Consider the following 14,664-nt stretch of genomic DNA (forward strand, 5'->3'; position numbering starts at 1 on the left):
AAAAAATACGATGGAAATAGCAGATGGTATGACAAGGGAGCAAAAGTACAATATTTACAGCGAGGGCGTACATTGAATCCTGTATGAAGCGAAGGATTCTATAATAGAATCTCGAGTACTATAATAGAGTAGCGAGGGAATCTAATGTTGAATCCTGAGCGTAGTGAGGGATTTAAGTGTGTTACGGCCAAGATGGAAATAATTACACATACGGCTTTGATGCCTCCTAGTAGGGAAGAAAAAGCTCTTTTTCGGATTGGTGATGTGAAAAGTGTGAATACAATCACAAAGCGAAATAGACCCTTCTCAATTGTACACATCATAAATCATCAATTAATATTTCGAGAGGTAATTTAAAGTACCAAATCAGAGTGTAAATGGCATGGAAAACGAAAGGAATACAAAGGTACCGTTTTGGTCTATGATTTCTTAGAGACAATAAAGTTTATTCGAGTTTTTCATTCGTTCTTTTTCCATTTATATATATATTTGCATAACTTCGTCATTATATTCATTATCATGATAGGTAGATATGAAATGTGACATGTCATACTCGTACCGAATGTAAGTTATACTATAGCTATTCATGAGCATGATTATAGGGTGATCTCGATGTAAGAAATCTTTTTTACAGATGCATTCACCTGAAAGCATGAGCGACACTCGAAGTGGCAGCCAGTAGCTCATGCAAATTTGCTGAAGTCTTTCAAAGGTATACGTATGTAGTAGATTGAATATTATCTTTAGAAGATTACCTTTATCTATATATGTACAGTCGCCATCAGATATATCGCAGCGGTCAAAGCGTTCACAAATACCTGAACACGCTTCTATTTTCAAGGCGTTAGAGTGCGTGTTCAGATATTGTGAACACATTGGCCGCTCCGATATATCTGATGGCGACTGTACTACCTCTTTGTGCAATGGCTCTTGAAGAACTTTATTAACTTGGTGAAATAACACTGCTTGAGATCGATTTCATATTGCCACAATGTTATTAAACCAGGTAATTTAAATTATAATTTACTAGTACCGGCTACTTAGTGACCCTGCTGTTTAGAGTGTTTAGTCTACTGTAGTCCTGCTGGTTTATTGCTGATATGAGATAACTTTGCATGTCATCGTTTGCGGTCGTTGCATTGTATTTTATTTATAAATTAAAATTAATAATGTTGTTTTGAATATCCCTCGGTGATAAAATTTGACATCATACTGATAAATTATGGATAGTTTGTTTAAAGTTGGTATCAATTACTCGATTAGCCGCTATTCTTATCAGTCGTTGCTTGAATAGAAACATATATTAACTCATTAAAACACTCGATTGACACGTATTACACAAGACGGACGCTTTGTTTTAATGTGTCGCTCACGGATTATTAGATAGCGGAGTTAGTACTAGATCCGGGACATGGATCAGGAAGTTTCCGCGACCCCTAATGGGGGTTTAAGGCACCGGTTATCGGATGTTACCAGTCAACACAGCGACAGTGGCATAGTATATCGAAATACACATAGACCATTCAGCATGTAATTACCAATAAACTAACTTCCCCACTTCGTATCAGTTTTTTTGAGTAATAGTACATATACAAGTCGTAAATTTATTTATTTTGGGTGTGAATAAGAAAATTGGTACTTCATATTTCATGTTCTTGTTATTGTCCATGTTGAGGTTTATTTTATCGATAGGTGGCGTCCAAGTACTTTTTTAAACGCAGTAGCACCCAAAAGGTCCATCAGGAATAGATCTGCGTCATCGGTGGGAAGCGTTTCTAACTATGGAAAGGTAAATGTTTTACTTTGTTTATATTCATTGCTCTAATTTACTAACGTTATATGAAACCACCTTTTATCTGTGCAGTGACTGCCTGAATCTCAGAACTCGTTTGTGCTCATAAATCATAATTACTCTATCTTTTCAGGACTCGTCATCGTCAGGTGATTATAGCAGAGAGTTCGGTAAAAAGAGAAGATGGAACACGCTCGTTACAGTAACGGTCGTGCAAGCTAAAGCTCTACCAAAAACTTCGGACAAAAGTTCGGTGTACTGTAAAATCAGGTAAGTTTTTTATTAGGCTATATAGGAGTGACCCACTGCTGGGCAAAGGCCTTCCTTCTTTCCCGCCATTTGGTCCTATACGATGCACACTCCCGCCACTCTTTACAAAATGTGTAAGGTCGTCCGGCCATCTCCGTTTTGGTCTTCCTCTGCTCTGAGATCCATCTTGTGGGACCCAGTCTGTAGCTAGTAAGTAAGTCAGGTAAGTACATAGTAACAAAATATTATAGCCGTAAAATTGATAAGAATATGGTGTAATTGAACTAATTGATGACTGATTACATTGACAGATTGGGGACCGAAATACATAAAACGAAGTCTGTTGCTAGATCGCAGCAGCCTGAGTGGAAGGAGCGGTTTCAACTCCATATTTACAGAGACCACTTGTTAAAGGTCTCCTTATGGGATAAAGACAAACAGAAGAATTTTATGGGCAGGTACTTATATTAATATGCTACAAGAACGAAGTTTATATCGTTCTTGTAGCATTTCTTCTATGTGCAATTTAGTAATTGAACGAATTTATACAGGATGTAGCTACTATATATGTACTACACAATCAAAACCAAGTTAAATACTTCTAAATATTTGTACAGAATCGATGTCCAGATAAGTTGTTTGCACTTTAACTGCTGTATAAGTCTTATTTTAAAATTTAACGGTTTGAATATACCTAGTTTCAATTAAAAGTCTGTAGGAGTGTTAAAATGAGCAGTCTTTTTTTTTGTATTCGCCTCAAGTACTAGGCTTATCCCGTATGATAGGATAGGTAATAAAGTTATTTAAAAAAATCGGCACCTAATTATTATGTATGTAGCTGTGTGGTGGATTTGACGACGTTGGACAAGGAAAGGACACATGAACTGCGCCTGGAGTTGGACGATGGCTTCGGTGAAATCCATTTATGTGTCACAATGTGCACCGTTCGCGACGACCCCTTGTCTACTGAAGCTATGGATTCAGGTGTTTCGTTGAAAAATAAAAGCGTGAGTGGTTTTTTTTTATGGTAGCTCCGCGCATGCTTATAGTAGCTGAGGCGTAACGGCCAAGACTCTTTATAAGATTTTTCCAAACTAATAGTATACTTAAAATAAGACAGTATGTCTCCGGTTTAATAACATGTAATATTATATTTCAGAACGATCTGAAACTAGTCGGGCAACTGCACGTAACAGCCGTAGCAGCACGGGGCTTGAGCTCCAAACCAAATGCATATTGCACCTTAGAATTACACAATCAGAGAGTGCAAACACACAGTATACATTCTAGTAGCGAGCCTGTATGGAACAAAAGATATACATTGTGAGTACCTAAATAATATACTTATCGATGTTTTGCTCCAATTTGTCGATCAACTATTGCTATGACACAATTCTCTATCTTAAAAATGTATCCCACCGCACAGCCATTGGAAAAATCAATTAATTGTTTACTGTATTTTCCGCAAGAATTTATTTAACGTGAAGGTATTAGCTCTCATTTCTACCCCACTAATAGCCAATATGAATTTGGAAGTATTAGACCGAGTTGTGGTGGAGTTTTCCAATTATTGTTACACCTAGATATTATGCATAATGGAAGAAATATGTCATATTTTTTTACAGTGACGTCTACGATATCACCTCAACACTGGATGTGAAAATAAAAGACAGCTCGCTCAAAAGCTCCTTTGGTATCGAGCAGCTGGGCAAAGTATCCATACCTTTATTTAGGATTACGAATGGCGAGTTGCGATGGTTCGCGCTTAAAGATAAGAATAAAAGAAACAGTGCCAAAGGAAATCATCCAAGGGTCCTTTTGCAGATGTCTATAGTTTGGAGTCCAGTGAGTCTTTCAACATTAACTTGATTCGCTTTAGGCGCTCTACCATATAGAGTTATGTAATGTATCGTAATCAATTTACTGGGTATTGCAAATTTCAAGTTGAACTGCGGATGTGTAGGTACTTCAACAAATATAAACAAATAGCAACATATTATCTACTTCTGTCAGCTTCTTCTTTCTCGCCCTATCCCGGCATTTAGCCACGGCCCATGGGAGCCTGGGGTCCGCTTGACAACTAATCCCAAGAATTGACGTAGGCACTAATTCTACTATTTAATTACAACAAATTACCTACTACAAGCACAATGCCTATTAAAAAATTTGTATTTTTTTCTCAGATTAAAGCAGCGCTGAAGTTATTTTCCCCTAAGGAAGTGAAATATATAGAAAAACCAAGAAAACTGGACATCGATGTTGTATATAAGAATGTAATTTTCATACAAGATGTGTTTGATTTTCTACACATAGTCGACGACTCATATAAGTAAGTGACCTTTACTTTTTTCATAAATACTTACATATATTACATATGTATAAGTATGCTTTCGATTTGTAAGCATAGCCCACACTTGATGCTTGAGCGAATTCTGGTTTTCCATAAAGCAAACTAAGATTTTTGAAGGTTTGGCTATTCAATTTCAATATATTCCGCTTAGCTGTTTTCGTTGTAGATGAACATGGTACGAGTTACGCAGACACAAAAAATGAGATGCTAATAAAGTGGAATTTCCTAGAAATATGAGAATAGGTATGGCCAGGGGAACAAGAATTTTGTAGAATGACCCTTGAACACCATCTGTAATACATATTAGTAGAAATTTCCTAAACCCATTTTAATACCTTTTTGGAGTACCTACCTATATCTGTAGAGTGTTCAATTATTTAAAGTGCAATCGACCGACATACTCAGTGACTACGAGTAGTTTAGATCGATTAGCTGTCTGATAATTATAACATGATCTTACGTCAACCCAATTTAATTTGTTTATGTGTATTAGAATTGTAAACAATAAGATAAGGTTAGCTGAGAGCTGGGAGCATGGGAGTAATGAGCTAAGAAATTATGTGGGTTATATTTATAATAGTTTGTATCATATTTAGTCCCTGCTTCAAACATCCTATATTCTTAGCATGCATAATTTATATTTTATAATAGTAGGTATCATAAATGCAAAAGTTGCTCTGCCTGTCGGTCGATTACCTCTTCATGCCACTGAACTGGTGTTCATGAAATTAGGTATGGAAATAGTTTTAGGCTCGAGGAAGGACATAGCTTCGTTGTTATCAATTATCATCATCATTCCGTGCAGACGATGTCGCGGTCAGGAGCTAGTTTATTTCATAAAGGTGTTTTGATCCGGATTTCGAAATATTGATGAAACATTCAATAAGTTCAAAGTAATTGAGAACAGGATTTGTTTCAAAGTCCAAAGAGTAGTATTCTAACGATACAGTGTTATCATTGTACTGGGAAGGTCGAGCAGATAATAAGCAATATATCATTATAAGTAGATTTAAATTCATATTATCTTCCTACTTATTACAATAATAATCCTTTTGTACAAGTGTGTCGTAAAATTAAGACTTCACCACAAACTACTAAGAAGAATACTACGTGACTTTACTCTTACTACATGGAAATAACAAAAAGCGGTTCCATATATATATGTATATATATATAGGAATAGGCATTATAAGTAACAGTGAAAGTTCTTAGAAAAGGCCATTTAGAACACATAATATTTTTTAATGGATAGATAGACACACATAAGAAAAAACAGATTTTAGTTTTTTTAAATCTTTGACTGTCCACATGCGTGGCCACAACTACCTGAATCTATGCACATTTCCTTTCAGTTATGATGAAGCCTTAATACCTATCGTGCTCATGAATAATATTTCCTTTACAGACAGTTTTTAGAATGGGACAATCAAGAGCTATCACTGCTGGCGCTGGTCGGTTGGCTGGTGTTCTGGTTCTACTTCAGGCCGTGGACGATCCCGCTGCTGCTATTGGCTCCATTCGTGCTTCAATTAATCGTTGGCCGAACTTCAGGTATTCCAATGCATCTGTGCTGTCCTGCAGCGGTATCATGGTCGCATTTTTATCACTTGTCAAGCAATGCGTCACTTTTGCACTTACATATTTGTTAGAACGTGACAGGCATGGTGACAAATGATAAAGAGCCGACCATCTTAGCCCACCTGGTTGGATTCTAGAGTTAGACCATGGTAAGTTGGCAGCGATTTGATAGCCCACACCGTGTAAGTATTTAAACGCCATAATTTCATAGAAGTATGACGTTTAAAATAACAATTGCACAGCTTGAGCTATCATTTTTAGGGTTCCGTACCCAAAGGGTAAAACGGGACCCTATTACAGTTCGCTGTCCGTCTGTCCGTCCGTCCGTCCGTCTGTCTGTCACCAGAGAGCCTACCGCGAACCACGTTCGAGGTGTTGCCTCTCTGTCGCACTTGTAAATTCGTACGCCAGTGTGACAGTGAAGCAACACTTCGAACGTGGTTCGCGGTAAGCGCTTAGGCTGTATCTCACGAACCGTCATAGCTAGACAGTTGAAATTTTCACAGATGATGTATTTCTGTTGCCGCTATAACAACAAATACTAAAAAAAGAATAAAATAAAGATTTAAATGGGGTTCCCATACAACAAACGTGATTTTTGACCAAAGTTAAGCAACGTCGGGCGTGGTCAGTACTTGGATGGGTGACCGTTCTTTTTTGCATTTTTTTGTGTTTTTTTGCATTATGGTACGGTACCCTTCGTGCGCGAGTCCGACTCGCACTTGCACGGTTTTTTCATATTCAGGAATCATATTTACAACCTTTTTTTTATTGTTTTGACCAGTTTCCAATACAATGCCCATCAACCAAGCTGAAATTTAGAACAGTAAAAAATCTTTCATTCCCTTGCCTAATCTGAATACTTAGTATTTATTTAAACTTTATTGCACAAAATATATAGGTACATATATATATATATATACAACAATGTTCAAATGGCGGACTTAATGCCAAATGGCATTCTCTACCATAGAGAGAGGGCCAAACAGAGGTTCCTACAATTTGTGCAGAGAGAGAAATATATGTATTAGGTACTTACATTATCTTTATTTTTACCGTATTTTTTTATTTTTAGATGATAAAGTATTGGTAACGTCCTATAGGGAGTACGGAGATGCAAGCTTGCTGAACACTACTGAAAGGGTAAGTAAGTAGACACATGACAATGAATAGTCATAACCTTTTCTAAATTGTCTGTGAGAATGTTATCGAATGTGGCTTAGGCACGGTTGTTATGCATGGTGGAGCAGCGTGGAGAAACGGTGGGAAGAGAGAGAGAGAAAAAAGTGGTAGAAGATGACGTAACTACTATACATAATAGGTAGTATATGGAAATATCACTACTGTAGATACCTAAACATGTACATCATCGTCTTCTCTATACATCGTTCGTGTCGAATTGGACCCCTCAGCGTAGTCTTTTCTTGTAGATGTTTTGAGTGGAGAATAGTAGTGAATGTACGAATGAGTGAATAGAAGTGCATTGTATTTAAGTCAAAAGTACCCACTGACAACGAGTCCGACACGAGTACAACCACTTTAGTATGGTTTTTTCTTAACTACAGAATCTATCAATCTGAACAACAGGGGAACCTTCTTCCTAGGAGATTTTTATATGTGAAATGTGTCGAAAACCCGTCTCTCCTAAAATCCGAGAAGGTGAAAATGAGTGATGAATGCAAGGGAACCAAACAGCGGACAAAGCAAACCAAGCAAGTTGAATTGATTTATATAAATAGTCGACAAGGATAATTTAATTTCATACTGTTTATTTTTTCAGCATGACAAAAGTTTACCAGGAAAAATTAAGACTTTACCGGAAGTGTCTATCAAAATTATCGACAACATAGAACTGGTGGTATCGTTTGCGGAAAGAATTTACAAGTAAGTGTATAGTTACAGTGATGCAAGTAAAATTTAAACTGACTGCTTTTATAACTTTAACTTTGGATCTCCGGCGTAAATCATATCACATTAGGAATAGAAAATTCATAACAATTCGAACCTGAATATGTTTCTACTGTGCACGTCACCACCCATTCATGACTGGGCTTTCTGGCGTTATTGACCACAAATGGATAAAAAAAAAGGTGTTGACATACTTATATATATGTACCTATTATAATTCGGCAACCCGTTTTTGTCATTGGACTCTGGAAAACAGCCAGACGAGATCCATACTGTCTCGTAAGCTGAATTTTCTTTTCACAGTAGTTGTCTGAACCGGAACTAAGAAATGCCATTTTTTTTCAGTCTAGCTACATTTAAGGTGCCATTCCTGAGCTACGTCACAATGGTTTTGCTTTGTGGGGCGTCATTCGCTGTATATTTTATTCCAATAAATTACATGATGATGGTCTTTGGTACGTATAATAATTGGAAATATAATGAAGTCTAGTAATCAGGTGCATTAACTATGATTAAACATTACCTATTTACGTCTTACCTAATACAGGGTGCCCCAAGACTATGGGACATCAAGGGAAAGTACCTTAAATATCGTAGATAGGATATTTTGCTGAAAGAAGACATTATTATAATTTAAAAAACAATTTAAACTGCATTCATAGATTTTTAAATAATTTCACGGTTGAACCGGGAATCGAACCCGCTACACGAGGAAAAAATACCCTATAGCTTTATCATACCAATCGAAAGGCTTCATCATAAGGATTTTTTTGGTAAATAACATAGTGTCAGAAATAAAAGGACAGAAATAGGAGGACCATGAATTTGAACATTTACACGTATAACGTAACAACACGTGTAACGTTTTAAGACAAAAATGGTGATACATTTTGCAGATATTGGCTGCCAATAGTTTTAGAACTTTAAGATACTCAACTTTTCCTTTTTATATTTCACAGGCACATACAAATTCTTCAGAAAACATTTTAACCCTAGTAGAAAACCGAACAACGATTTGGTTGACTTTATTTCACGGATACCGGACAACGAGATATGGGTAAATAATTTAATATTGTCCGACTAGCAAGTTAAGTAAGGTTTGATAAGCTAAGAGAAACATTGGGGAAAGAAAGACGCTTATAGAGAATACACAATTTTAATTGGGGGAAAATTAAGCTCCTCTCTTACTCAATCTGACCATCTAGGTATAAATATTTAAAAAAGTTCGCGCATATGATTATTCACGATCACGTTATTCACGTTCATCATTGCAATTGCAATTTCACTCGTCGTTTAAATACTTATTTAGCAACAACAAAACCCTTCGCTCAATTTTTTTCAAATTATAAAACAGAAAATGCACGCAGATACGACATAATCAATAGGCGCCTAGGTATTTTAAATATATTTTTTAACATTGTCGCGAAATTAGACTAATTAATAATATCTTCTAGGAAAGCAATTAGTTACATCATGTGCAACTGCAGCATTAGCGTTTAAAAATAAGGAGTAAATTGAGGAATAGTCAAGTGTTAAAATATGGGTAGGTACATACAAAATACTTATATAATTCCGCCGACACAAAATCTATTTTTGAGTAAGATGTGTGCACCTATATTTTTATACTTGACTGTACCTACATAAAGTTATAGAAATCACCGGATGTCTTGACTGAGTTTTCGTGTTGTATGGTTTGCAGAAAGACTGGAAAGAATTAAGTGTCCCGGAGCCTATGCGGCGTTGTAGCGAGCGAAGCAGTGGACGAAACAAGCTGGTGCGGAGCGCAAGCGGCCCGGGCCCGACCACCGAGCTAGGCCCCCTATGACACTCGCACTAACTAACATTTTAGACCAATAATTATTTATATCAGCCATCTATACATTTAAAGTCCACAAAATACTACATCACTGTAAGTTTTCTTTTTAATTTTAAAGGTGTGTGTGTGTTCAGTAAATGTTTAAAACAGTTATTGTTAGTCACTAACTCCTGTTAAAATAACTAGTGGTTTTGATAGTATCTATTAGTAATACAACACACTTTAGGTATCTCAGTAGTTTTGGCTAAATGTACTGGCATGCTTAGTTAAATATACTGTAAATCATTTTAAAGGTATTTAGAAGGTACTTTAGCGTAGAAATGAAATAAAATACATGTTGAAATAACGTCATAAAATTCATTTACTTAATCCATTAAACTAAAATCACAATTTGCATTACACCTACATATATTCGGCTAAAATAGACCTTAGACGGTTCTGTGTTACGATATAATGTCGCCGTCCGACAATCTTCAGCCTTTTACATTCTTGCACCTCTCCTAAGTCTATGGCACCATATATACTCGTACGTAGAGTAGAGCGGACACCGGCCGCCCTCGAGCTATCACCGCCTCTTCATTATGGAACCTTGTCTGTTCAAATTTGGCTCAGGAACTTTCAGCTCTCGCCACTCCTTCTGTAAAAGATTACAAATAATGTTAAAATAGAAACACCGCAACATCACGTTTTAACTGAAAGTAGGGATTAAATAATATACTACGGCAGATAGTAGGTACATTGTGGGGAATGGATGACTCGGGGTGACCGACAGTAGCGTATCCCATACTTGTGAACTAAACCAATATCGGCTCGTCTCTCTTAAGATTGACCTGAACTGTACCTACTGATCGACAGTACTAGTGAATTTCCTACAAATAGGTCTATGGGTGACTATCACGGACTTGAATTGTTGAGCCATATAGGGTACACAACATTGGACATTTCACAAAACCGTTTAGTATTGACAACCAGTAGCCTGAACCTCAAAATGGATGAACAATTAAAATCTTTGACCTTACCATACTAGAGACGGCAATCAATGGGTAGTTGTACCCTATTATAAGTTCGAAAACTTTTTATTACCAATTCTTTGTCATCCGGCACCCGAGATAAGAAGTCAAGAAGATCATTGTTAGGAACTCTTTCTGGGTTGAGCAGCTTCCGCGTGAACTTATACACACCTGTAACGGGAGAACAAAATTAAACCCTCACCCACAACTTGTTGAAACATTACATAAATATAGTAACTTCAACCGTATTATTTTGCTTCAATTAGTTCAATAGTTTAATCACACAAGAATTAATTTCTCTCTCAATTACCTAGGTAGGTACACAAGAATCTCAACGGAATTCATTCATAAAGGAAGAAAACAAAAGAAGAGGAATTAGGGCCCCCCACATCTAGCGTCTTTCGAGCGTCGGCGTCTGTCGGCGTCTGGTCAGCGCTGTGGAAAATGACGTCGCTGCGCAGTTGCGTCGACGTTGCGTCGAGCAGCGGCCATAGAGTTGTAGACGCCGACGCTCGAAAGACGCTAGATGTGGGAGGGCCCTTATCCTATGCACTTTTGCAGCTCGTTGTACATTAAAACTGTCCTTTGCCTCCATCATAATAATTTTCATTGCTATGTTGTAAATAGGTACTATGTATTTTGTCCAAGATCGTATAAAGGTCAACTTTACTCACCTAAAACCATGAATAAGTAATTGGCTGGTACGAGGTACAGAGCCAACGACGCCGAGATCAGCAATATCATCGCCAGGTAGCTCAAATACGGGACGCTAAAGAATATTAAGCTGTGAAGGAAAAGGGTATAAGTATTTATTAAAACAGATATTAAATAACAAAATAAATAAATCATAAATCTAGCCCTAAATTAGCATGAGGCATTGTTCCCAGGACGCTAGCCGCGTTCCCCCTCTGCACAGCGAGGCTGAGTTTTTGTGCAAAAAAAGGGGCAGCTCGTAGGTCGCCAGACACCCAGACTAGTTTGGTAGAAATTTCTTTTACTAGTTTATTGGTGTCTGGCGACCAAGGACCGAGAGTTTCAATTGCAAGTGCCGCAAATACATAACTCGGTTGCAAAAATGCGTATTTGCGACACTTGGTAATTTGGGCGTCGTTTGCGTTGAAGGAAAATATATAAGCTTGTATAATTTGAATTTCCGTGCCTTGACAGCGACAAAGCGTGACGGTGCCTCTATAAGCGATAAGTACCTGTTATTGAAATTTTATTTTTGAAGTTTTAAGTGCACTTCCACACTATAGGTCTATCATATTTCTAATCATATTGCTCATTTCTAAAACTCACTGCGGTGTGTTAATTAATGAGTTAATGAGTTAGCTAATTGCCGCAGCGAACGTGATTAGTTAGATCCGGCTTAGTGCAATATTTTCGATATTATAACAATTTTTTTTAACTTATATAAAACGAAAATAAGGAACTTATGTTCCATATTTCCATTTTGGCTACTGAACCTTGAAAAATATTTTTTCCCGCTATTGCGCATAATGAAAGTGATAACAAAATGGAACTGATAATTAAAGTGATATAAATCATACTTTTTCATTCTCTCGATAAGTGACACGATGTAGTCGATGCTGTTCTTGGTGGTAAACGTGAGATCTTGCAGCTCGTACAATCGCGCCTTTATCGTCATCTCATCCTAGAACATGAGAATAATTATCATACTGTTATTGCCTAATTTAGTTAGCAGACTAGATAGATATTTACCTATGCTTTTAGATTTTAAAATACATTATATACAGGGTGATTCCGGGGTCGTGGAGCAAGCGATCAAGGCATGATACACAAGCCCATACTGAACAACTTTTACTATGGGACCAACTCCGAAATCGCGAAAAAAAAATTGGTAGTTTCATACATTTCGGCCGATCACATTGGTAGTTTCATACATTTCGGCCGATCACTGTATTATGCCTTGATCGCTGGCTTTACTATGGGACCAAATCCGAAATCGCGAAAAAAAACTGGCCTTCCCATAGAACACGATAACATGTGATCGGCCGAAATGTATGAAACTACCAATTTTTTTTCGCGATTTCGGAGTTGGTCCCATAGTAAAAGTTGTTCAGTATGGGCTTGTGTATCATGCCTTGATCGCTTGCTCCACGACCCCGGAATCACCCTGTATATTAATCACAAGTCACAACATATTGTGATGGCGCGCGTTATATCTCTCTTACTCATTTGTTCTAAAAATAATTATTTGTTTAATTCGACTATTACTCTAATTAGCTTATTAGTAGTCGTAATAGCTCATTAGCTAATTTGGGCACTCGCAAATATGGCCACACACACACTTTAATCAACAAGGGGATAAACTCCGATATCGCAAATAAAATCTATTCTATAGGTACTTAATACATATCGCCAGGTGATTTTTTTGTAACTTGTGGGTTGTGGGGTTCAATGGGTAGTGAAAGTTGGTTGTCAGTCAGTATGACTGCCCATTTACCTTGCAAAGGCAATGTTAAAAAACATCTTGATGAAAAAATACTACGTACTTGTAATTAAATCCTTATCCATACCTTTTGCGTATCTATTTCTTCATCTGATAAATCGTCATCTGACGTATAAACCGGAACTAGAGCATTGTTATCTGTAACACATAAATGCATATCGATATTAATAACGGGATTTAGATAACGTAGTTATGTTATATGTATGCTTGGACTAACTATTGGATTGCGATGTATGGAGAAATTACACGAGAGCCCGCAATCTCGTATTTATCTACCTTTGTTAAGTAAAAAAAAATGTTTCCGGTTGTAAAATATTTACACAGTAGTATGTTCCGCCAATCTGATTTCGCGCGAGACTAAAATTGGATCGAAAGAAAAATCTTGGAGGTATTTTAATTAAATAAAGGCTAAACACTGTTTATATGAAATGGCAAACTAAATGTATTTAATATTGCTGATAATTGTAGAGAGTTAACAATAAATATATAAATAAATAGAGAAACTCACTGCAACTTCGGTAGCCAGTCCACTGGTAGAGGAAGGCCGCCAGCAACAGCAGCGGCAGCATCCACGCCTGGAAGCAGTACCAGAAGCCCAGCCACACGGCCAGCGCCACCACCGACCGCTCGCGGTTCTCCCATTCGAACAAAACTCTGCAAACAACAATAATCAGTGGCCTAAATAAGTAAACTGATGAGGCTTGTGGCATCCAGAAAAATACACTGGATTGGTTTTAATTTTAAACTTTCAACTACTTTTTTTACTTTTTACTTTTATTTACAAATGTTACATATGTTATTTAGATTCTTATCAATTATTTAATATATGCACAGCAGCGCGAACCACTACCTTGACGCGTATTTGTAACGATATGGAAGGTCTACACTCTGCCCACGCTCACCTGGCCTCGCCTTCAATGCGAGTATGTACGAAAAGTAGGTACCAGTCGCTAAATCTGTCCAGTCTTTCCTCTTTTATGAGCAATAATGTGTGAATATAATTTTAACCAAGTTTATTGCTTAGCTACGTGTGCGGCTTACACATATTGTGCCACGTCTATTATAAGTAAAATAGGAAATTTATGAATGAGCATGCTTAAATCAAAAACTGTAGTTAATGAACTTACTTGTACTGTTCGTTTCCGAGGTAAATTACATGGAAGATATCTTTAATAAATACTAAATTACTGTATATCAATGGAATGTCAAATTTGGCCGGCTTCTGTATATATTTGGTTTCCTTTGGGCTTAATACTCGCAGAGATGCTTTGATCTGAAAAGAAATACATTAATAAGATTTTCCTATCCGATTCCTATTCGAAGATCCGATGAAATTTGGCAATAACTACGTAATCATTTTATATTTTGGAAGTTCAAACCAGTTGAAAAAGTGAAAAATCCGGTGCGATATGTAATGTGTTAAATAAACAGATCTCCCAAACCCTAAACCATAAACGTTGTAACTAAGTTTAAATCTTGGGTTGTGGT

The 14,664-nt window shown here is 37.0% G+C and overlaps 2 protein-coding genes across 7 annotated transcripts in view; one reads left to right on the forward strand and one right to left on the reverse strand.

Moving 5' to 3' along the window:
* Positions 1 to 1,247: 1,247 nt before the first annotated feature.
* Positions 1,248 to 10,360, forward strand: LOC134678854 (multiple C2 and transmembrane domain-containing protein-like). Its single transcript, XM_063537564.1, has 14 exons — positions 1,248 to 1,530; positions 1,693 to 1,789; positions 1,926 to 2,062; positions 2,353 to 2,499; positions 2,880 to 3,048; positions 3,201 to 3,364; positions 3,667 to 3,886; positions 4,225 to 4,370; positions 5,797 to 5,942; positions 7,045 to 7,112; positions 7,750 to 7,853; positions 8,223 to 8,332; positions 8,837 to 8,934; positions 9,577 to 10,360. Exons 1-14 carry the CDS (start codon positions 1,412 to 1,414, stop codon positions 9,700 to 9,702), a joined length of 1,851 nt encoding a protein of 616 aa, XP_063393634.1. The 5' UTR covers positions 1,248 to 1,411; the 3' UTR covers positions 9,703 to 10,360.
* LOC134678849 (multiple C2 and transmembrane domain-containing protein-like) overlaps positions 10,031 to 14,664 on the reverse strand; it is a 59,179-nt gene continuing 54,545 nt past the window's right edge. For 5 of the 6 annotated variants that reach the window (XM_063537559.1, XM_063537561.1, XM_063537555.1 and 2 more), the window contains exons 8-14: positions 14,304 to 14,449; positions 13,685 to 13,830; positions 13,244 to 13,314; positions 12,254 to 12,357; positions 11,378 to 11,487; positions 10,777 to 10,874; positions 10,031 to 10,330 (exon numbers count right to left, since the gene is read on the reverse strand). In XM_063537559.1, the coding sequence (XP_063393629.1) occupies positions 10,259 to 10,330; positions 10,777 to 10,874; positions 11,378 to 11,487; positions 12,254 to 12,357; positions 13,244 to 13,314; positions 13,685 to 13,830; positions 14,304 to 14,449 (747 nt within the window). In that variant the 3' untranslated portion in view covers positions 10,031 to 10,258. The remainder of the gene's footprint in view (positions 10,331 to 10,776; positions 10,875 to 11,377; positions 11,488 to 12,253; positions 12,358 to 13,243; positions 13,315 to 13,684; positions 13,831 to 14,303; positions 14,450 to 14,664) is intronic. The other variant, XM_063537556.1, reaches the window with a different exon arrangement.

Source organism: Cydia fagiglandana, chromosome Z, assembly GCF_963556715.1.
Source record: "Cydia fagiglandana chromosome Z, ilCydFagi1.1, whole genome shotgun sequence".
Taxonomy (NCBI): domain Eukaryota; kingdom Metazoa; phylum Arthropoda; class Insecta; order Lepidoptera; family Tortricidae; genus Cydia; species Cydia fagiglandana.

What these genes read in the sequence shown, in the direction of transcription:
- LOC134678854 (XM_063537564.1), top strand. Translation starts at nt 1,412, where the DNA reads ATGGATCAGGAAGTTTCCGCGACCCCTAATGGGGGTTTAAGGCACCGG. An exon ending in TTTGCGGAAAGAATTTACAA is followed by an intron (nt 7,854 to 8,222) that starts GTAAGTGTATAG and finishes ATTTTTTTTCAG; the next exon opens with TCTAGCTACATTTAAGGTGC. An exon ending in TACCGGACAACGAGATATGG is followed by an intron (nt 8,935 to 9,576) that starts GTAAATAATTTA and finishes TATGGTTTGCAG; the next exon opens with AAAGACTGGAAAGAATTAAG.